A 22,732-nucleotide genomic window follows, 5' to 3' on the forward strand; every position below is an offset into this window, starting at 1 on the left:
CTTTGCTGGAGTGGTTCCGTGACTACCATACAAACCGAAATACAGTCGTACGCATCAATGGACAAGATAGTGACCCCATACCTACACAAAAAGGCACGGCACAAGGTTCGATTTTAGGTCCAACCGAATATTTAACGTACGTCAACGACATGTGTAACCTATTCACAAAGGGCTCTGTATACCAATTTGCCGATGATACGTGCTTGGTCACATACGGCAGAAACATCAGTGAGGCACAGGAAATGATGCAATACAATTTTGATACTCTGTGTAAGTGGGCTCACGACGTAGGCTTAGTTATAAATGCCAACAAAACAAAACTTATACACATACGCTCCCCATACGCAAAAAGTGTCAACCCTATAGTTATAGCTCATGCGCACCCCTGCTGGCACGACCCGCGCGCGTGCGTGTGCGCGCCGCTCCAGCTGGTGGACCAACACACCTACCTGGGCCTTGTCATCGACAAACACCTCAACTGGAAGCCTCACATTGAACATGTGTGTGACAAACTACGGTCTCTGCGTTCCCAAATGAACATACTTAAATATAAACTCCCTTATAATATATTACGATTACTATACCTGTCTCTGGCAGACACGGTCATAAGTTATGGGCTAAGTAGCTACGGACGAACATATAAAACATACATAGATAACATATATAAACTACAACTTAGCATACTTAAAACTATTTTACCAACATACTTAAATAGATTTGATAACGAATGTGATATTTTTAAACACTGTAAAGTAATGTCTATCTTTGACAAAATCAACATGTCGATAGTTCTCGATGAATATGATAAAATAAAACTACTAGAAATGAAATATAGACATAAAAAATTACGTAGCACAGTTGTTCAACCTAGATATATTCTCCCAAAGTACGTAAACGTGTATGGCAGGAGGACGTGGGAATATATGCTACCTAGCATACTAAATAATATACCAGAAGAAATATATAAAAATACCCTCGAAAATAAAACTAAATGTAAAAACTCGTTTAAGAAATATTACCAGGATGGGAATGTGTGATGACAGGTGTTACCTGATACTTGTTTACTTACGAACTTATTTTTTCCTTTATGTGTCTAGTATATAAGTACCATATACAAAAAAAAGCATAGGTATATAAACATTACACATGCAGTTTGAGCGTAGTGATGCATTTGCACCACGCATAAACTTTCACAAGTTTCTGTGGCGCATCTTAGTTTTAAGTTGTTTGTATTATTTTTTTGTGATGTGTAAATAAATTAAAAAAAAAAAAAAAATGGTATGAAATATGGCTCTACAATTGTACCTACTAAATAACATTTCAATACATCTAATATTTTTGCGAGTTCTATTGTGGAAGAAAAAAATACAGGTGACTTTTAACTATTAGTTACCATTTTTTCCTCAGTTATCAATTGATAATTTTCTTTACAATAAGTAGCTACTGAAAAAAATTCCATTATGCAGTTTCTTTTGTAATTGATCATTTGTGATACTTATTTTATAAATTTTAACAGGTATTTCGTATTCGTTTTAGGAAGTTTTTGACGAAAATATACTTCAAGTTCAAACACTATTAATTACTCTGTATATAATTGGTTCGTAACTTGTTAATGTTGATAGAGTTAGCGAGGCGAAAGCGTCATTTACCCTGTACGACTCTCATTATAATTTATACGTCGCGTAATCATAATCACGTAATCTTGATGTCTGTATATTTTGCATCGTAATTAATTTGACCAGGATTTCTGATGGGTTGACAGATTAATAACTTGATTGACCCGGATGCTACAAATATGGAATTTAAAACTTTTTTAGTCTCATACAAGTTTCAATCTATTTAGGTTTAGGTATTGTAGTTAAATAAACTAGTATATTCAGTTACTTGTTAGCTCCTTTCTTAGTAAGTCCTCAGAACTTTTTACTAAGTACTTACTTTTTTTACAACTACCATACTTAAGGTTTAAGTAGGTTGAAATGAGCAATCGGGCCATTTCATGTAAGAACACATGTAAGTTTTTTTTTAATGAAAATGGAGGACACGATTTTTCACGTTCCTTTTTGTGAATTTAAAACTGCTTTTCAAGCGGTCCACAGTTAGAAGAAGACCTAACCACTCTTTGTCCCATTAGTCTTTTAGTATATATGTACCTAATACAGTATAAGTATGTGTCTGACCATGGGGCTTTAATTCCAGGGCTTGATTTTACTCGCTAAACTGAGCTACTTTTACTATGGGACCAACCCTAAAATCGGGGAAATTTTTTTGGCTTTTCCATAGAAAACGTCGACATCTGATCAGCCAAAATGTATGAAAAAGTAAAAATTTTTTCATAGTTTAATCATTTTAAAAATCATTTCAATAGGATTTCAGGATTGGTGCCAAATTCAAGTAGCTCAGTTTAGCGAGTAGAATCGAGCCCTGGATTTAAAGTCCCATGGTCAGTAACACCCTGTATACCAATAGGTATTAGTTTTACCTTGATAGCGTTCCGTACGAACTCCTTCCTGGCGGCCTTGGAGGCGACCATGGGCGAGAAGCGCGTAGACCCCTCATTCCACCCCCCGATGGCCAGCATGGTCTTCAGCTTCTTGTTGTACGTCTTCAGACCCGTGAACTTGGCATAGCCACCTGGAGGACACACGGAGGTTAATAAGGATGTTAGGAAGGCTTTTTTGTGTAATTGATTTGAGTCAAACGGTCCTCGCTAGAGATACGGGCGGCCGTTTGCTCTTTGTTTCAGTAAGAGCTGTATTGGTAGTGGATTGCGGTGTCTGTTTACTGGTTTTGGATAGGTTCCCACAATAGTACGGGTGAACCTGCCCCAAGTTGTAGGTAGGGAGGTATTCGCCATGATGGGCAGCAGAACTGCTGCAAACCAGGTAAGGGTAATAATCCTCAAGAAACTGCAGTGAGGCAGGTCAAAATAATGTACATAATGGAATAATTTGCTTAAATATTTATCTTAAAAATGTTAATTAGCATTGAGCAGATTTTGGTTAAAATAAGATAAAATTTGAATATGAATTGCAAATCAAGTGTACCTAATACGTGTGAGTTTTTATAATGACTTGATAAATAACTAATTATCTACTATTCGTTTTTTTAAACAGGTTTCTCAATAGGTTTTATACGACTAAGATTGATTAGATCAATAAAGCCCCAAAATTACAAAATAACCGGACATCGACACTTTATATAATTTGTTAAATAATATGCAACCCGAACACAAACCTTTCTCAATATCTTGGTACTTGTCGAAGGGTTTGAGTGTGTTATCCTTGGTGAACCCTCCGAAGGCGTAGATGAGATGTGTGCAGAGGTAGGGGTTGATGTTCTGGGGGTTGAAGCGCGCCGTTCCAGGCCGATACACCGACCAGTTTGTGTAGTAGCACACCACGCGAGGCTCGTGTGTCGCCGCTGTGGATGTCAAGTAGTGTTTAGACATGATGAAATAAAATTGTAAACTTTTTAATTTATTTTTATATGAATGTAAAATCTTTTTGACAATATAGTAAATTGTAAAGTTGGTTAAACACCATCTAAGAACTAGAATAATCACATTTGAAGTAGGTATTTAAGTATGTAATTTTATAGCTATTTAAGTCCTCAAGTATCAAGAATAACTGCACACATACAAGATACTGCGTGCGTATAGTAGGGGTCAAATAAAAGACAGCTAAATTTTGAAGTAGAGTCACATATACATAATATATATGTATCACGGACTTGTTTATAGTCTGGATTCATCTAGTTAGAACATGAATAGTATACATAAATAGCTATAAAAATAGTTTCTAAGCGTGATGAATCACATATTATATGTACCTATTTATGTGTGTTACATAATTATAATACGAGTATATAAACATTCGCGTAAAGTTTGTTACTACACGGAATTCGCAAGGATTCTAATATTTATTGAAGACATTAGCTAGTGAATATTTTATGATTAAAATTTACGTAAACCTGACACAAGTTATAAATCACAGTATTAGGTATATTGACTATCTGGTTTGTGATGTCCATAGAAATATAAATATGTCTTACGTTAAAGTGAGATTCCTAAACTTTTTATGAATCAATTTAAGTAACTACATAGTACATATTTTTTAGTGTTGGTCATAGGTTAGGGTACTTACTTCTTAATAGAAGGTAGAAATTCACAAGATCTATTCATTGGTTTGCGAGTTTTTTTATTAAGTAGTTGCATTGCTATTTAGTCTTTTATTTGAGATGTACTTAAGTGTACTTAAAAATTAATAAAATAAAATAATTCATTAAAGTAATATTATAGAAATAATAATTATTACCTGGTGTTGCGAATGTGAGAACGGCTATCGCTAAGGATAGCCATGTTGTCACTTCCTGTGGACAAAAAAAAAATACTATTAGTATGTATATGTTACTAAGTTATTATGTGTGTAGATCAGTATGACTTTTGTTTATTACTCCGAGGTATGATATAATGTGTCTTAAATAGAACTTAATCGCATAGGTAGGTTTATTAAGTTTAAAGTTTACCTCCTACGTTCCTCTTGGTCTCGAATTTATTCACATATTTATAAATAATAAATGTGTAAAAATCGTGGAAGTGTAAATCAGTGTTTTAGATAATATTTCGAAAAATATCAAGTAAATTCATATTTCTAGTGATTGAGGTGGATTATCTACCTACATATTTTTCATTATTTTGTAAATTTAATGAAATTTTACAAGACTGTACCTATCTACAGCATAAAATGTGTAATTTTCAGGTAACAGCAGCAGTAAACATTGCAATAGAAAGTTCTTAATTTCACGCATATTTATGCTAGTAATTGCCAATCGATGAAATGGTGCTTCTGCCTGAAAACATTTATTATTTACAAGTCGTGTCGTGATGTAATAGATACCTATCGATAATTTCCTAAAAAGTTTGCATTTTTTTAACAAAAATACATTGTAACCGGTTCCAATACATAATAATAACTAGCGACCCGCCCCGGCTTCGCACAGGTTAACAAATTATACCCCTAAACCTTCCTCAAGAATTACTCTATTGATGGGTGTAAACCGCATGAAAATCCGTTCAGTAGTTTTTGAGTTTATCGCGAACAAACACACAAACAGACAGACGCGGCGGGGGAATCTGTTTTAAGGTGTAGAGATGATAATACTATGCTTAAGTTATAAAACTATTTAAAATTAAATTATCCATACTATGATAAGGCTGTCAATTTAAAACAATAACGTATCTATAAGTTACTAAATCTACACTAAAAAAACACTCTTAATAAATAGCCACTCAGACCACTCAGTAGTGTACATTATCGAAGAATGACCTTTTATTTTTAGCACAGGTGACTGGTCAACCGATTATGTAAGGCAACCTTATAGAAGCCGGATCATATGAAAATATTGCATATATTATGTTAAGTTGTGGTCAATATAACACGTCAAATGATCAGGTTATGTAGAGGTTAATGTAGCCAGAGGTTATAAGGTTAGGCTGTCAATGTCAGGCTAAATAGTAACAACGTAATATTCTAATAGGTAATTCGCCAGTAACTGGCCACCCTAAACTAAAAATGCATTCTATTCACCTTTACCTAAACAGAATTCATTTTAGTATAAGGTGGCTAGTTATTGAAGGCTGGCCAGTTATTGAAACCTTATACTAAAATGAATTCTGTTTATAGGTGAATAGAATTCATTTTTAGTTAAGGGTGGCCAGTTTTTTCCCGGTGGCCAGTTACTGGCGAATTACCCTGATAAAAATTAATCATACCTAATATTCTTAAATTTTGGGTTCAGATAAGAAAAATAAGAAGGTACCTAATCCCTATGTAATATGTATGTGTCTCCTGTCAAAGTGAATGACCCTTTCTTTCCGCATGCTCCCGCGCATTTCAACTGGCACAAAAACTAATGACCTATCGTCACCCGCGTCACGCAAGTTTCCGCTGCGACAATGCACAATGACATTTCTTGCGTTTGCGCAGAAAAATACGCCGCTTTGCATATAATGCCCGTTCGTGTTTATGTGTGTTAAGGAGGTTTGACGACTTGTTAGATAAGAAAAAAGTGGAAATGTAAATTATGTATGACTTCAATAATCTTTTGAGAAAGTGTTACAAACATAAATATCTTAAAATGGTATCGAATAATGCTACGTGGAATGTGGATGCATCAACAATTGTGTGACAATTGGGTATAAATTATGTACCTTAGGATTTATACTTAAATACTTAGTCATTTGCTAAGCAGAAGGTAGCTTAGTTTAAAGATTTAAATCTGTTCTAGATGAGTAATATATTTGTACCATAATAATTGTACTTACTCGTATAAATCATTATACAATTCAGTCCTACGTAGACGCTACTCCTTCTACTTGGTACAAGTATAGTCGCTCATAATAACTTTAGACCTACACATACAACGTGTTACAAAATTAAAAAAGCAAAGTTAAAGAAGCATAAAAATTACCTACATATATTTTTTAGCACCACATTTCTAAATAATTTTATTTATAACATCACAATAAATCAGCCATTCTCAAAGTGTATTCCGCGGAACCCTAGGGTTCCGCAAAGCCTCTGTGTTCCGCGAAAATACTTGTAATAATAAGAAAAAACAATTGGTATTATCTGGTCGACAGTGACAAACTAAAATATTACATTTGGGGTTACGTCGAATATTTCGTTTTCCAAAAGGGTTCCGTCACCAAAAAAGTTTGAGAACCCCTGCAATACATAATATGGAGTTTTGTCTTGTAATATACGGGTAGAGCGATATACAAGGGAAGGAAATGCAACAGCGCCGAAACTGTATCCGACCACATATACTTATTGTTCATAAAACAATATCCCATTTACTATTCCATACCGTGTCTGCGTCCATTAAGGTAACGTACCGGACAGTTAGCGGCACAATAACTGTACGGTTATGAAACCGCTTGAATATGCATGACAATTATATGAAATAAGAAATATGGAACGTGCCACTGTGCCACAGTATACGTTACCAATTACGGTATCAATTTAACTTAGCAAAATTTGAAAAAAAAAGTTCGATTTTATTAAAGTGCTATCAACGATACTGAAATGGCAGTTAACACACGCACGCATAAAATATTGCGTATAAAACCTGAGTTTAACACCTGAGCACACCTGAGTATAAAATATTGTCCATATAAGTAAGTATACGTAATAAATCCGTACACGGCGGGAAGATGTTGATAACTCTCGGGAAAAAATGGAAGAAATTTGAACCTTATGCAGTTTTATTTTAAGTTCAAATTTCTTCGACAAAATTTCTCGAGATATCAACTTCTTCCCGCCGTGTACCGAAATATGATTGTGATAAAAATCCGTCCGTCCATCCGGTCCATCCGACCCTCTGTTTCTTTATGTCACAAACATATTACTCAAAAACTGTAAGCTGAACTAGCAGGAAACCAGACAACAACCATAAAAGAGGGTTGGTAATTCTTAGTAGGTGACTAGGTACTATAGTGGCTTTATGAGTTATAGAGCTCGCGAGAATAATTTAAAACTGAATGAAAATGTATGGCTCCGCCATTTTTTTTCTTCATTTATATATCTATTTAATCATCGAACCTCACAAAGTTTCCCGAGAATCGGTTGAGAATTGCGACCTGTAGAGGAGAACATCCGGACGAAAGCTTTATTGCACAAGCTGAAACGGAGACCTTCGCTAACGCTCGGTCAATGAGTTGAGGTTATGCGATTTTCCTGTGGACACTATAAAATAAACGGACTTCAAAGCCTAATATTATTACTTTATCCATATAGGCAGGTCAAAGTTCTTCTTATTAAAATTTCGTTTTAGAAAAACTTATCCGAATCGTTAACCTTTGTAATGTCGACAAAAAAGACGCTGGTTTTCCCGATCATTTTTGACCAGTTCGCTAATTATCTCTATGGATTAAAAATACTAACAAATTGGTTAAAACATTTCATTTGTATTCTAAAGTTCATTCAAAATTCAAATATATACACTGTGTTAAAATACTGGTTATTATGATATATGTGGCTTCCTCCCTACTACGGAGCGAGGAATGCGTTGCGAAAGATGGCTGACCCTATATTTGAATGTCCGCTACCTTCTGTGAATATACGAACGGCAAGCAGAACTTATCATTTTCTAAGAATCTGAAAGCGTGAACGGAAATAATAAAGGTACGGGAGCAATTATTCATATTATTAAATTAAGACTCTTAAATAGACAACATTGTTGAGATATTTAAAATATCAAATTATGATACTAAGAACCACCCCACACTAGCATATTTTGAGAGTCGATGTCTAGTCAACTCAATGGCTGCTGCTCGTCGCAACGTGGGCGCAATCAGGTGAACCAGGCGTGGCTCACTCCGCGATTTCGTCGCTTTGCTACAGTTAGCTAAAAGTACATCCGTTCCACACCAACTTTGGGGAAAGCCATAAGCCGCGCGTGGTGCTGTCGCCACCTAGCGGCCATATCTGTGCTGATGGTAACAGACGCGTTTTGTTAGAGAGTGAGTCTTCTGTACCTAGTACTATTATTTATTCTGTGGCGCAACTGCGCAGCGATGTCATTTCGCATAGCGCTGACTATATAGACGCCGACGCTCAAAAGACACTAGTGTGGGGTGGCCCTAAATAGTCAATTTTACTTCAACTAAAAATACATGTACATATTTAAATATATGATATATTAGTAACATAATCTTAACAAAAGTGAGGGCAAAAACTAACCACACGTCACCATAAAGTGAATGTCAAGGTTATCCGCATATCTTGGAATTGTCATAAGTTTTGTGGTTCGCCGGTATGAGATAATATATGTATAAGTAATTTGTGATGTATATAAATTCTAAACAGCTAACTCTGTGACAGTAAATCCACCTTTGCATAGTTGATGTATTCGTTACATTTAAGAGTACAGCTCTACGATAATATCTTAAATTATATATTTTTAAGAACTTAAAATATGGAACACAATGCCGCATTTCAAACCGGCCCTGTTTTTGAAAACGGCTAGCCATAATGTAATACGGCGGATTACACTATTCGACTGCGACATACATATTAGCTTCAGTTTTATTATCATATTATGGAACTTATCATTGATGATGAAACATTGCAGGCACTGAACGCGTGTGGCGATGAGCGCGTTTATATCTTTTACTGCTGAGTATAAGCTAGAAGGCCCTTACAAATTATTCACAGTCAGAGTAAGGAATAATCTATCTAAATCGATAAATGAATTTATCAAACTCTTAAAAAATTAAGTAAAAGTGTAGAGATCGACTAGGTACTTTAACATTTAACTTACTTGAGGTCACCACGAACTTATGCCTTTATAGCTTCTATACTATTATATGCAATGTGTCATGTGTCTCAACTCAACTTAAGGTGTCGATAGTCTTGATAACCATTGCTGTATTGTTACAGTCATTATATTCTCAAGTCTACCCGCGTCTGACCCAATAAGCAGGAAGCACAGAAATATAACAATTAAACTAAATTATAACTGTAACATAACCGTTATGCAACCTTAAAGTGAGTCTCCTGACCATCATTGAACCTTATTGCTTTACAATAAGGTATATTAATTGTAAGTTAACATGGACAGTGGGCACGTTATGCTATAATACATCGTTTACGTGCTACGCCTGGCGGTTGATCGATCGCATGCCGAAAATGGATGTTGGCTACTAGGTTAGCTGTATACTTGATTCGTATGGGTATTGGAATTATAACACCGCAGTTTATTTTTACTTTTATGTTCCACTAGCAACTTATGAAGAACCTTTAAGGATAACTCACACTAGACCGGGTCGGGGCCTATGGAAAGCACCACGTGATTAGTGAACACCCGTCATAGAAAATGACATGTCGGGCGCCTCGACCCGGGTACGGCCCGGTCTAGCGCGAGTCATCCTTTATCTGGCAGCACAGCATTATGTTTTCCTTTTTGTGATCGTGGGGCACACCTTTTGATTTACTTGTTGTCACATCGTGTAGCTCGTGGTTAAGTATTTATAGAAACATGTCATTTGTTATTTTATTTATTCAATTACAATGCCCCTGTGTGCCCAATGGCTCCTGGCCTGGCCCTGGCGCTGCTGGCCGGGAAAACGCTAGATTGAAGAAGAAGAATTACAATTATAAGCTTACAGTTGTACCAAACGCCTATAATGTTAAAAACAGTACTCATCATCAGTTATCCAATTCAATTCATGGTTTGTTATCGGCTATAATGCTAACAACAGTATTCATCATCAGTCATCTAATTCACTTCATGGTTTGTTATCGAGATTATCTGAAATCTTTGAATGCCATCTCTTGCCATTATTTGATAATAGAAAGCACTTGATATTTTAGCCCTGTTTTCAGGCTCTCAGGTTGACAGTTCATTCGTCATAACAAAGTTTTAAACTATAGTCGTGTTGCAATATTTTTTTTAGATAATTGATTCCAATTTAGTATGAACAATAGAATACAGTCTGTTTAAGAAACAGCCCGATTAAAACCGAGTCTACGACCGACAGTTTAACTAAAGCGTTCTCGGCTCTTTTGTGTGTTACAAAAGACAGTTTACCAACATCGTTACTAAAACAAAACTCTACACAATGGAGGCAAGAGCTCGGAAAATATTAAAATAACTATTGTGGTTTCTTAACAGAAATAAATAGCTCCATTATAAATGTCTAGCCTATTTCATTCTAGCTTTTTTTTTATCTTAAAATACTTTATTGAAAACTGACCGCAAACACTATCACAATAAGATCGATTACAGATTCTACTAAAACTTTTACACAACAATCTAGACGTGATTGTAAAATGTTTAGACTATGTTGCAAACATAGGTGGCAAATAAAATATAATTTGGCACAATTATATGGATCTATAGGCTACATATGTTCGATTATAAGAGTGTAGTGTATTTCTCTATACTATGAAGTATTTGAACAAATTAAATTATTTTCAGAAAATATTTTTTGTTTGTTTTTTTAAGTAGAAACACTACTATATAAATTATAAACTGAAATAAATGTCATATACTAAGAAAAAAGGATAGAAAAGCTTGGCGAAAAGTGGAGGAGGCCTTCTCCCAAAAAGGGGTCTCTACAAACAAACCTTAAAGATAAAAAAAAAATACTTATATAACATACTGTAATCTCTTAGAGAATCAAACAAAGCTTTTTATTTTATTTATTTGTTTACTAAGAAAAAGTGACCAAGGTCTCCAGAGCCCCAGGCTGGAATCGAACCAGCTTCCTCTGCTATCGCGCACGCACCTGCCGCGATAGCAGAGGACGCTGGTTCGATTCCAGCCTGGGGCACTGGAGGCCTTGGTCACTTTTTCTTAGTATATGACATTTATTTCAGTTTATTTCTCTATAGATTTTTAATATTAAAATACCTACATTATTATTAATTCTGATCGCAAACACTATCACAATAAGATCGATTATAGATTCTACAAAAACTTTTACACTACATCTAAAAGTGATTGTAAAAAGTTTACTCTATGTGGCAAATAAAATATAATTTGTCATAATTATATGGATCTAATACATACTTACGTAGCAATTATAGAAACATTAACCGGTGTCTTAATGTACCTAATTGACGCAATGTAAAACCAGGGCAGATCGGTTAATAAAAACGTACTTCTCCGTAAATAGTGTTACGAAAACTTGCTCAAGAATCGATGAGATCAGGTTAAATCGGTGTAAGATGAGGTAGCTCATTGATTAAATATCTTGCAAGATGGCTCTGTAACTAATAAGTTATTCTCGAATATTATGGGACATAATGGGTATTTAGCAAACTAATTCTCATTCAATAAAATATGTATGTGAGCGACTTAAGGCTTATATCATTTTGAGCGCTGTTTAAAATACTTACCTACACATAGTTTTTGAAACGCACAGAAAAATCAACTAATAATATTAGAGATAACTATTTAAGGAAGGAGCGTGGTCTCAGAGAACATGTAATCATTTATGTTAACATTCAAACGATAATAATAATTCTGCATAGATACGTCCCACAGTTTGGCATAAGCCTCCTCTCATGCACGAGAGAATTTGGACTATAGTCCCCACGCTGGTCCAATGCGGTTTGGGGACTCCACATATACCTTCGAATTTCTTTGCCAATGTATACAGGTTTCCTTAAATTTGATATTTACTTAGTGGTAAATATCAAATGACATTGCATATATAAGATCCGAAAAATTTATTAGTTTCGATTTGAGCTTGCGACCTCCGGATTGAAAATCGGAGAGCAGATCCACTCGGCTACCACTGCCACCAGCAGTGCTATAAATTAATAAACTTAAGGAGTTTTCTTTTGAACCATCAACATACCTTCTCGCGTGCTCCTTCACTTTTACACCGCACTTATCTACTTACACTACTTACAGTTCCTCCAGGCGATACGATTTACATTCTTCTAATTTCTGGTCATTGCTCGCCACCACTATCCAAAACAAGATCTAAGTGTATCGTCGCTACATCTTGAACGAATGTAGAAACATCTAATCCAAATGTGTTTCCAACTGATTTTTAATGCGTCTCGTCCGCCACTAAGCTAGCGTGACGAATCGTAACCCAAGTACTGCCATGCTAAGACAAAAGGGCATAAGTCTGAGAAACCAGCCTGGAAATACAAGTTTTTGACTTAAGCCTGAAGTCGTATGTAATGTGGTCAAATGACTATGGTTGTGACGGCTTGGCTTACGACATAAGTTGCCTCACTGATATGATGCTGTTTGATTGACGATGTACGTGAGGTCTCATATCGCAACAAAGCTTATGAATTAGATGTCATTCATACAGTTAATTTGTTTTGCGACGCAAAAAAACAAACTGTGAAACTAAGTACCTAATAGCTTTCAAATTGGATGATTCGATTTTGATTTATATTGTTGTTAGGTATGAGGATGATAGAAAATGTTTTAGGTATAATTTTGTATTTTTAGGACTTACTTACGAAGGTAATTATTGTCAGTTAAATTTAAGGGGTAGATAAACTTAAAAGCTCTCAAATTAAAGTATATCAATTAAATTTCTAGACATAATATAAGTATAAACTCGAAAGTTCTCAGGCACTTAATTTAAATTATGTGCCTTATACTTGTTTAGACAGTAGGCAATCATAATGTATAACATTGCACTCTAATTTCTATAATCAACTTGTCAACTATTGCGTAATAATAGCGAATTGTGCGTCCAAAAGTTCGTAACAATCATAACACACTATTCTTCTGTTTGTGTTCTATAGACACTGAACAAGGGGTGCTATTTCGCATTATTTTTGACAACTCGTGACACCGCTAATCCAGTGTCACGAACACGACCGCCATAACACAATGCTACAATTCAATCCCTAATACAGGGTGTGTCTGACCTTGGGGCTTTAAATCCAGGGCTCGATTCTACTCGCTAAACTGAGCTACTTTTATTATGGCACCAACCCCGAAATCCCGAAATTTTTTTTTACTTTTTCATACATTTTGGCTCGTCAGATGTCGACGTTTTCTATGGAAAAGCCAAATTTTTTTCCCCGATTTTAGGGTTGGTCCCATAGTAAAAGTAGCTCAGTTTAGCAAGTAAAATCAAGCCCTGACACGCCATGTATATACCTACCTAATATTTCATAATTATTTTATTTATAAAGCAGACAGGAATTTATAACTACTGATGTAGGGACACAGAAATCTGCAGGTGTACGTGCTTAACTAAATTATTTTAAACAGATTGACATTGTAAACATCAAAATGTAGGTACAGTTTGCGAGCGCCGAGCTGTTACTGCACAATTTCACAAAAGCGAACGCTGACGAAATGTATGATCGTCATGTCACAAGCTGCTTTTAAATTAAGTCGAGTTTGTCCCCGAACAAGTTGGTCAAAAAGTATAATCTGCCACAATTTGCACCGTGATGGTTACGTCGGATGACATAATGGTGATGGTGTTCCCACGTCGACTGTACCTACTCTTACTTTCCCATAAACGCGCGTTTGGTGGGAAATCTAGTGCATTACGAGTATGGATTATGTAAATAACAGTAATATTAGTAATGACAGGCACTTGACTACCCGTTGTATTAAACCTCCAACATTGCAAGGATGCCATGTCCGAGCTGGGACAATATGTTAGGAGGGCCGAAGTTGACATAGCACTGCTGCAAGAACCTTATGCATGGAAAAATCGGGTGGCAGGCCTGGGACATCTGGGGGGAGCTCTCTACTACGAAGGGAATGGTGAGCTGCCTCCTAGAGCATGCATTTATGTGAGCAACAAAATAAGAAACATGGGTTGTGTCATGACCTTATGTTACAGAGACCTTGTTGTGGTGGAGACCTACTTCATGAAAGAAGATGGCAAGAGATACAAGGTGGCGCTAGCGTCCTGCTATCTGCCGGGCGATGGAGTGGCACCCACGAAGGAACTAGAAGAAACGGTACTGTGGTACAGAGGTAAGGGGATTCCACTGATTGTTGGTTGCGATGCTAACGCACACCACGAGGTGTGGGGTAGCACCGACACCAATGAAAGGGGAGAATCATTGATAGAATTTATAATTAGCAATGACCTAGAAATTATGAACATAGGTAATACACCAACGTTTGTAACGAGGGCCAGGAAAGAAGTGCTTGACATTACCATGGCAACGAAAGAGGTGAGCGACAAGGTAAAGGGCTGGAGGGTGGATGTGGAGGACAGCATGTCTGACCACCGCAGATTACTCTACAGCATCGATAGTCGCGTAGAGAAGATGAAGGTAAGAAATCCACGCAAAACCGACTGGACGAAGTACGAAGAGGAGCTAAGGGAATTGGCTGTCTCGGGAGTCAGGTATGAGAATGTGAGTGACCTAGAAAATGGGGCTCGCAGACTGAAAGAGATCATATTAGGAGCATACCACAAGGCCTGCCCGGAGAAGCTGCTACAAACAGGCAAAGGGCAGCCATGGTGGAACAGAGAACTACAAAAGGTAAGGAAGAAAGTGCGAAGGGCAATGAGGGTGGCGACAAAGAGGGACGACTCTCAGAGCTGGGACACGTATAGAGAAGTCAGGAATAAGTACACCAGACTAAGAGAGAAAACTAGACTAGAGGGCTGGAGGAGGTTCACGGGAGATTTAAACAGCTATTCAGAGGGGGCACGAGTAGTGAAACTGCTGGCAGGGGATCGATCGTGCCAACTGGGTAGTCTGAGAGTAAATGGAGACTTAGTTACGGAACCAGAGGAGATATTAAGCGTAATGCTGAAATCACACTTTCCGGACTGCAAAGAGATGACAGAAATGGAGGAGCAGGAAGGTCGGGAGGAGTCAGACTGGGCAGCGGCATTGGAGGTGGTGGAGGAGGAGAGGGTAGAATGGGCGATCTGCTCCTTTGCGCCCTTCAAGGCTGCGGGTCCTGACGGAGTCCTGCCGGCACTACTGCAGAAAGGATATAGATACATAAAAGAGGACTTAGTGGAATTATACAGGGCAAGTATTGCACTAAAATACATTCCAAGGGTGTGGAGAGAGGTGAGGGCGGTTTTCCTGCCGAAACCGGGTAAGAAATCATACCAAGAAGCGAAGTCATTCAGAAGCATAAGTCTGTCGTCGTTCGTACTAAAGACCTTAGAGAAAGTGATAGACAAACATATAAGAGAAAATGTGGAAAGCAGTGGAGACCCGCTACATGGGAATCAACATGCTTACATGGCAGGAAAGTCAACGGAGACAGCCCTACACAACCTAACTTTAAGGGTGGAAAAGGCACTAGAAACGAAACAGTACGCACTAGGCTGCTTCTTCGACGTTGAGGGGGCTTTTGACAAAGCAACCTTCGAGGCCGTAGAAGAAAGTCTGAAGAGAGAGGGCATCCGACCGACAATAGCGCAATGGATAGGTAGAATGCTAAAAGGTAGATCCATTACGGCGGAGCTGGGAGGAGTAACAAAGACAATTAGTCCAAGAAGAGGGTTCCCACAAGGGGGATGCCTGTCCCCCCTGATGTGGTGCCTACTTCTGGACTCAATGGTAAAAGAGCTCAACAGAGGAGGCATGTACATGCAGGCTTACTCTGATGATGGAGTGCTGCTAGTGAGAGGAATGGTTCTCACCGTGATAAGAGATATAATGATAAGAGGTCTCAGACAGGTACTGAGGTGGTGCAGAGAGAGGGGGTTGGATCTCAATCCATCGAAAACGAAACTAGTGCTATTCACTAATAGAAGAATAAAGGAGATGAAACCCATAAAGATACAAGGAATAGAACTAGACATGGTGGAGGAGTTGAAATATCTGGGCGTTACTTTAGACAGTAAACTCAGCTACAAAACTCACATCAAGGAGCAGACGGCTAAAGCTATAAGAACACTGTTCCAATGCAAAAGGGCAGTAGGAAAGAACTGGGGACTGAAGCCAGGAATGATCCACTGGATCTACAAGGCGATAATACTACCCAGGGTGCTATATGGAGCAGTGACATGGTGGCATAGAGCACATATTAAAGAAAACCAAAGAGAACTAACCAAAGTCCAGAGACTAGCGTGCCTCATGATGACGGGGGCTATGAGAACGACCCCGACACACGCAATGGAGGTAATGCTAGGCTTGAAACCACTCTGGATTGAGGTGGAGAAAAGAGCCACGGAACAGTGGTATAGAATGAAAGCATGCAAGGAATGGAGAGGAAGCAGCGTGGACAAGAGACACGCGCTGATACAAAGAGAGGCACTATCAAAACTTGAAATGTTGATGGCTAATAATGACCTTATAAAGAGGCAGGAGATTTTTGACAAGAAATATAGAATACACATAGGAGAAAGAGACAACTGGAAGGTGGAAGTCGGACACCCGACGACCATCTGCTTCACGGATGGCTCAAGAAGAAGCTCGACGAAACTAGCAGGAGCGGGCATAGTGATCCCCAAACTGGGAGAGAAGGTATCAGTACCACTGGGTAGATATGCTAGCGTGTTCCAAGCCGAGGTATGTGCTATAACACGCTGCGCAAGCATAATCAAAAAGAGCGCGAACCAAGAGGGAGCTGTTGTAATATATACAGACAGCCAGGCAGCACTAAAGGCACTAAAGAAAATATCAGTTACCTCCTCGCTCGTGAGAGAATGTCGAGAGGAGCTCAACTTGATAGGCAAGCAAAGAAGTGTCACGGTGGCATGGGTACCAGGACACCAGGGAGTAACGGGAAACGAGAAAGCAGACGAGCTGGCGAGGATAGGGGCGGAGACGGAATACATAGGTCCGGAACCGGCTCTGCCTATGTCAGCTGATGTCACGAAGGGAGTCATAGAGAAGGTAAAAGAGATGGTAGCACAGAGAGAATGGGTAGAAGAGACTGGATGCAGACAGTCGAAGATGATGATCAAAGGTATAGACCACAGGAGAACCAGGTATCTTTTGAAACTAGGTAAGAGCAGTCTGAGACTACTGACAGGTATCATTACAGGTCACAATACTCTCAACAGACACCTTAAGATAATGGAAATTAGCAGAGACGCCTCCTGTCCACATTGTGGTAAGGAGGAGACCAGCTTACACTTACTAGCAGAATGTACTATGTACGCGGCACCGCGATATAATACATTCGGTAGAGACACACTAGAAGAAAGCGAACTAAAGGACGTCGAACTCAAAGATGTCCTTCTGTTCTGCAGGAAAACAAGAAGATTTGAGGAGAATAGTGTGGGAATGCCGCCGGGACAGTAACCTGCAGCTCCAACTCCAGGGAACCGGGCTGAATGAACGCGACAAGCGATCGACAGCCCGCCTGCTTCCGGCCGGGCGTCCCTACACTACATCTACATCTACATCTACATCTACCCGTTGTATTCTTTATTGGATCTGGAGCGTAAAGGAAACTATGATGATCTGGATGAATAGGTATATTATCGAAAAGAATAGGCACTGATACAAATTTTGTGTTTACAGCATTAGGGTCTAAACGGATGTGTCTGCTTGACGCACGCGAACAAAAGGCGTATATATATATTTAAATATTCAAACTAGTTCTACGCGCGTTCACGCAGTATCCTTTAAACAAGATTCTGTTAGTTTATAAAGACACTTTCCAACATTCTTACCTAAGTAGGTAAATTCAGTTTGAGCTAGCTAGATAACAGTTATGCATAGGGATCGGAAATTCAGATGCTTTAATACCTAAACTTAGCAAATTCCCGGAAAAAGCTCAGCAAGCATGGAGTCGGCTTCTTAAAAATATTATATTAATTATTTAGGTTCCGGGATTCCGGGATCGTAAAACATCACGAAATAGTGATAACTGTCAAAATATTTAGTTTATGACTATTTTCAGCGATTTTGTTAATATACCTACACCTTGGTAAACAGTTTTAACTACAAAAAGGGTGTAATAAAAAAAATTACCGCATACCTTATTTAAATACTTTAATTCGTATGTATATATGTATCCTAATTGCCAGTATTCCGAGAAATCCCGGTAAATTAATTAGCAAAATTAAATTGAGTCCGCCTCCATACTACTCAACAACAACGCGGTGTAGGTACTGAGGCCGAAGTTTAGGTATAAAAGCATCCGAATTTCCGATCCCTATGCAGCAAAGAATCGAAGATAAGACCTTATTATTATTGAAATCCATGTTAACACATTAATATTATTCTTAAATTCAAGTTCTCTCATTTATTTATAAAGAAGCATTATCACTAAGGTAAGGTAAAGTAAGGTAAGGTAAGGCAACAACTTCACGAACAACTTTAGAACGTAATTAGCGTGGACAATATGTAATGGGTTTCAAATGATGAATAAACAAACCAAACATCCGTCTGACAGTTACTACTCTCATCCAGTTGGAATATTTTTAATTATTTCCAGTCATTGAGACAGAGAAATACATATTATGCATGACAATAAATTGCAATGCTGTTGAGCGTCGCTAAATGCTAATGGGATAAAACACAGGTAACTTTATCAAAAAGTTACATCAGAATTCAATTATCAAATTATTGGCAGAGTAACGCCCAAATTACGTCGGAAATGCTATATTTCCGACATTGTACAAAATGAACAAAACCAACTTGACTAAACTACTATTTCCTATCATATTTTGTAACCGGACTGACCATTTTGCAACATTGTAGTGGTTATTAACGTGTTGGCAGCTAATTACCTTACATGATAGACAGGTTACAATAAAAAAATAAGAAGCAAACGCTTAAATAACTTTGACCCAAATACGGCTTTTTCCCTAAAAAATATTTTCCGCAAATAATTTTTTTCCGCAAAACGGAGTCCATTCGACCTGACTCCTTCTTTCCGGGGTGCATCTGTACCTATTGCCGACAGTCTGGAACTCCTCGGCATAGAGCTGAGTTCAGTCCTCAGCTTCGGCAGCTTCATTGAGTCTAAAGCTCAAACTGCGGCCAGAAAGCTGGGCGTCCTAAATAAGGTGAAGCGATACTTCACACCTGGACAGCTTCTAACACTTTACAAAGCTCAAGTCCGGTCGTGTATGGAGTATTGCAGCCACCTGTGGGATGGCTCAGCTAAATACCAACTCGCCGCTTTGGACTCAGTGGAGCGCAGAGCCAGGAGGATGATTGGCGACAAGAAGCTAACGGCTAAGCTTCAGTCTTTGGCCCATCGGCGGAAAGTCGCCAGCCTGTCGGTATTCTACAGGCTGCACTTCGGGGAGTGTGCCCAAGAGCTACACGAGCTTATACCACCGTCCCCATTCTACCATCGGACTTTTAGACGCACGGCCGGTTTCCATCCTTACATGGTAGATATTCCACCAATTCGCACGAAGCGCTTTGCTTCTACTTTCCTTATGCGAACTGCCAAGGAATGGAATTCCCTGCCGGCGTCTATATTTCCGTGTTCTTATAACCCGGCAACCTTCAAATCAAGAGTGAACAGGCACCTTCTGGGCGAGCTCGCTCCATCGTAGGCCACGTCTACGCCTCGGCTAGTCTGTGGCCATGAGTAAGCCCATTCATAATAAAAAAAAAAAAAAATATTTGCTCCAAATTCGGATACTAACGGAGCCAAGTAGACCAACGTCATAAAATAAAACAAATTTACCACCGCAATCACCAAAATCTGTTCTATAGTTTTGTCGTTACGGTGACACATATAAATAATAAACGCATACGCGTGGTAAAATCATAACAATTAGCGTAACCTGAAACTACTAAGAAAATCAGAAACTCTTATGTCATGACCATTAATGGGCACGCGATCCATGACTCGTTTTCCTAACTTCTAACTTTATGGTTTTCTCGCACGTGTAATGTCTACTTGTTAATGGTCTTGTCGTATATTGACAATATAAATTGACAGCTTTCCCTGCTTGTTCATCGTCTTGATAATATATATATGTACATATTTTGATCTCAAAGTTATGTCTTTCTGTTATTTGTTAACGCGTCTTTCTCGCGCCTTTATACCTGCTATGTATGTGTAATGTACGCGCGGACGATAACAATCAAAACAAAATGCATGTTAGGATAATAATTATTATATGTACAACAATTTTCATTATAAGTACAAAAAGTACTTCGAACTAAAGTAGCTACTTAGTTGAAAGGTTGACCCTAAGACCTCTTATATAGGTAGGTACTACGAGTAAGTAGGTATGTATGTATAGTATTTCCCGTTGTCTAATGCTACTCCTCTAATGTTACCCTTGGCTGTTCCCGGTCACACGGCCAAACTTAACCAATCTATTTATGGACAGGATTAAGCATGCGAAGCATCCCATCGTCAACCTGTCCGTTGCGCAAGCGCCGACGCAACTCCTGCGGCATTCTTACCAAGAAAGTACGTTTCACTTTCCTTACGCACGGACGGACCCGGCTAAATGAAAATAAACAAATCATAATAAGGTAGGTTACGATTATTTGCTGATTATGTAAATGGTCCGTGACGAAGGTTAACCGCCTTATTCATACAACTTTACGGAACTGATTTAGTTAAATCATGTTTTATCCCTTTCTTACAAATACATAAGTCAAATTGACAGATAAGGACAAACGATTATTAGTTAATTGAGGTTTGTAGCGCGTTTATGAATAAGGGGGTTAGTAATTTTGTAAATATTATTTTTTTGATACAATCATACCTACATTTTTTAAGCTGTATTTACACCAATTTTTTGTCGATTATAAATACAAAAGAATGTAACTATTAGGTAGTTGAACGTAAAGGTACATTTGCAACACTTAGCTCTAATTAAAAAAAAATCCCTTAACCATTTAAGACGTCAACTACGCGCGGCTACAGCCTAATATCAACCTTCATCCATTCAGACAAGGTTCATGATAGCGCGCTACGCACTATAGATGTGGCGTTCAAATGGTTAAGTGGAAATTATTCGAGACGACTTCATAAACATTATAAATACGGCAAATATCTGCGACCACGACCTTATGGTGAGTAAGTAGCAAACTTGGTAGAGGCATTTTCTAAAGTCTAAAGGTCAAGAAGTGTAAGTGGGAAGTATACATAATACATACGTGACAGTCTGCACAGAAAATGCAAACATATCAGATGAAGCAGATAGACAGCTAGGGATTAATACTATGTTTACGTCGGACACTTTCTGCCATCCTTCTGCTGAGAGCGATAGAGAATTTATCTGTATTTCGAATATGTAGGTATGTTATAATTATAAGCCCTTTAGGCACGACTACGGTTTAAAAGTGAAGACAAGTAATAAACTTGATAGAATTTATTAAACTCTAAAGGCCAGGAAATGTAAGCTAAGCGGGAAGTGTGACATCTTTACAGATAATACAAAAGCAGATGAATCTGTTTGTAAGATGGCTTGAAAGTGAACTAGGTATGAAAGAGGAAGAGTAGGTACAAGTAGCAAACTTGATGATGTTAGTGGCATTTTCTAAACTTTAAAGACCAGTACGGATATGATGGTCGTTCTTGTCTACGTGACAGCATGATAAAACGGTGTCCGTATCCCATGGTGTTAAAAAATAACAGTTCTTTTATCACGTGGATAAAGATGGACAAAGCTATCCATAATACGCCGGCAACGTAATTTAAGCTGAGAGGGAAGTATGTATGACATCTTCAAACTCTTCATAGACAATGCAATCGCAGATGCCGCGAATAGGCTTGGGGCCGACCTCGGTATTAAGATACGGCAGAGACCTTGCATTTTTAATTTTTAACTTGATCCGTATTTGGAGTTCCTTTATTTGTACATGACTGTTGTCTAGTCGTTTATCAATAATCAATACAGGGTGATTCAGGAGACGTGAGCAGGACTAACACTGCGCATTTTGTAAATTATAAGCAACTGTTTCGTATCAGTATTAGTGAGATTGACGTTAATTTTCTACTAGTGTTGAAAAAAAATTTTTTCAATTTATTTACGACATGCATGGTCGCCCTAAAATTAGAATACTAAACTACAGATATTCTGTGTCAAATTCAATGTCATCACTGTCATCACGGTCTGGTTACTTTTGAAAACTCGTATCTCACTAAGGTTTGAGATTTTATTTCCTTCGTAAAAGAGGTTTTATGTTTATTAATTAGGTCTTGTAGGGTGACCATGATTGTAGAGAATTAAATTTGCCCTCACCAAAAAGTTGAAAAATAGGAAAAAGTGTAGTTGTTTTCAGGGACCGTATAACCGGTTTTATTAAATACCTGTATATAAACTGTCAAACGAATACCGGTTAAAATGTTATACCTATATTCGAATTAGAGG

General features: G+C 38.0%; 1 protein-coding gene across 1 annotated transcript in view; it reads right to left on the bottom strand.

Annotated features, from left to right (window-relative positions):
• The window catches only part of LOC134669865 (mucin-5AC), a 178,464-nt gene that overhangs the window by 79,030 nt on the left and 76,702 nt on the right, over nt 1-22,732 (bottom strand). The window contains exons 2-4 of the mRNA XM_063527483.1: nt 4,314-4,368; nt 3,235-3,420; nt 2,480-2,631 (exon numbers count right to left, since the gene is read on the bottom strand). Coding sequence (XP_063383553.1) covers nt 2,480-2,631; nt 3,235-3,420; nt 4,314-4,368 — 393 coding nt within the window. The remainder of the gene's footprint in view (nt 1-2,479; nt 2,632-3,234; nt 3,421-4,313; nt 4,369-22,732) is intronic.

The sequence above is a fragment of the Cydia fagiglandana genome, chromosome 13 (assembly GCF_963556715.1).
Source record: "Cydia fagiglandana chromosome 13, ilCydFagi1.1, whole genome shotgun sequence".
NCBI lineage: Eukaryota > Metazoa > Arthropoda > Insecta > Lepidoptera > Tortricidae > Cydia > Cydia fagiglandana.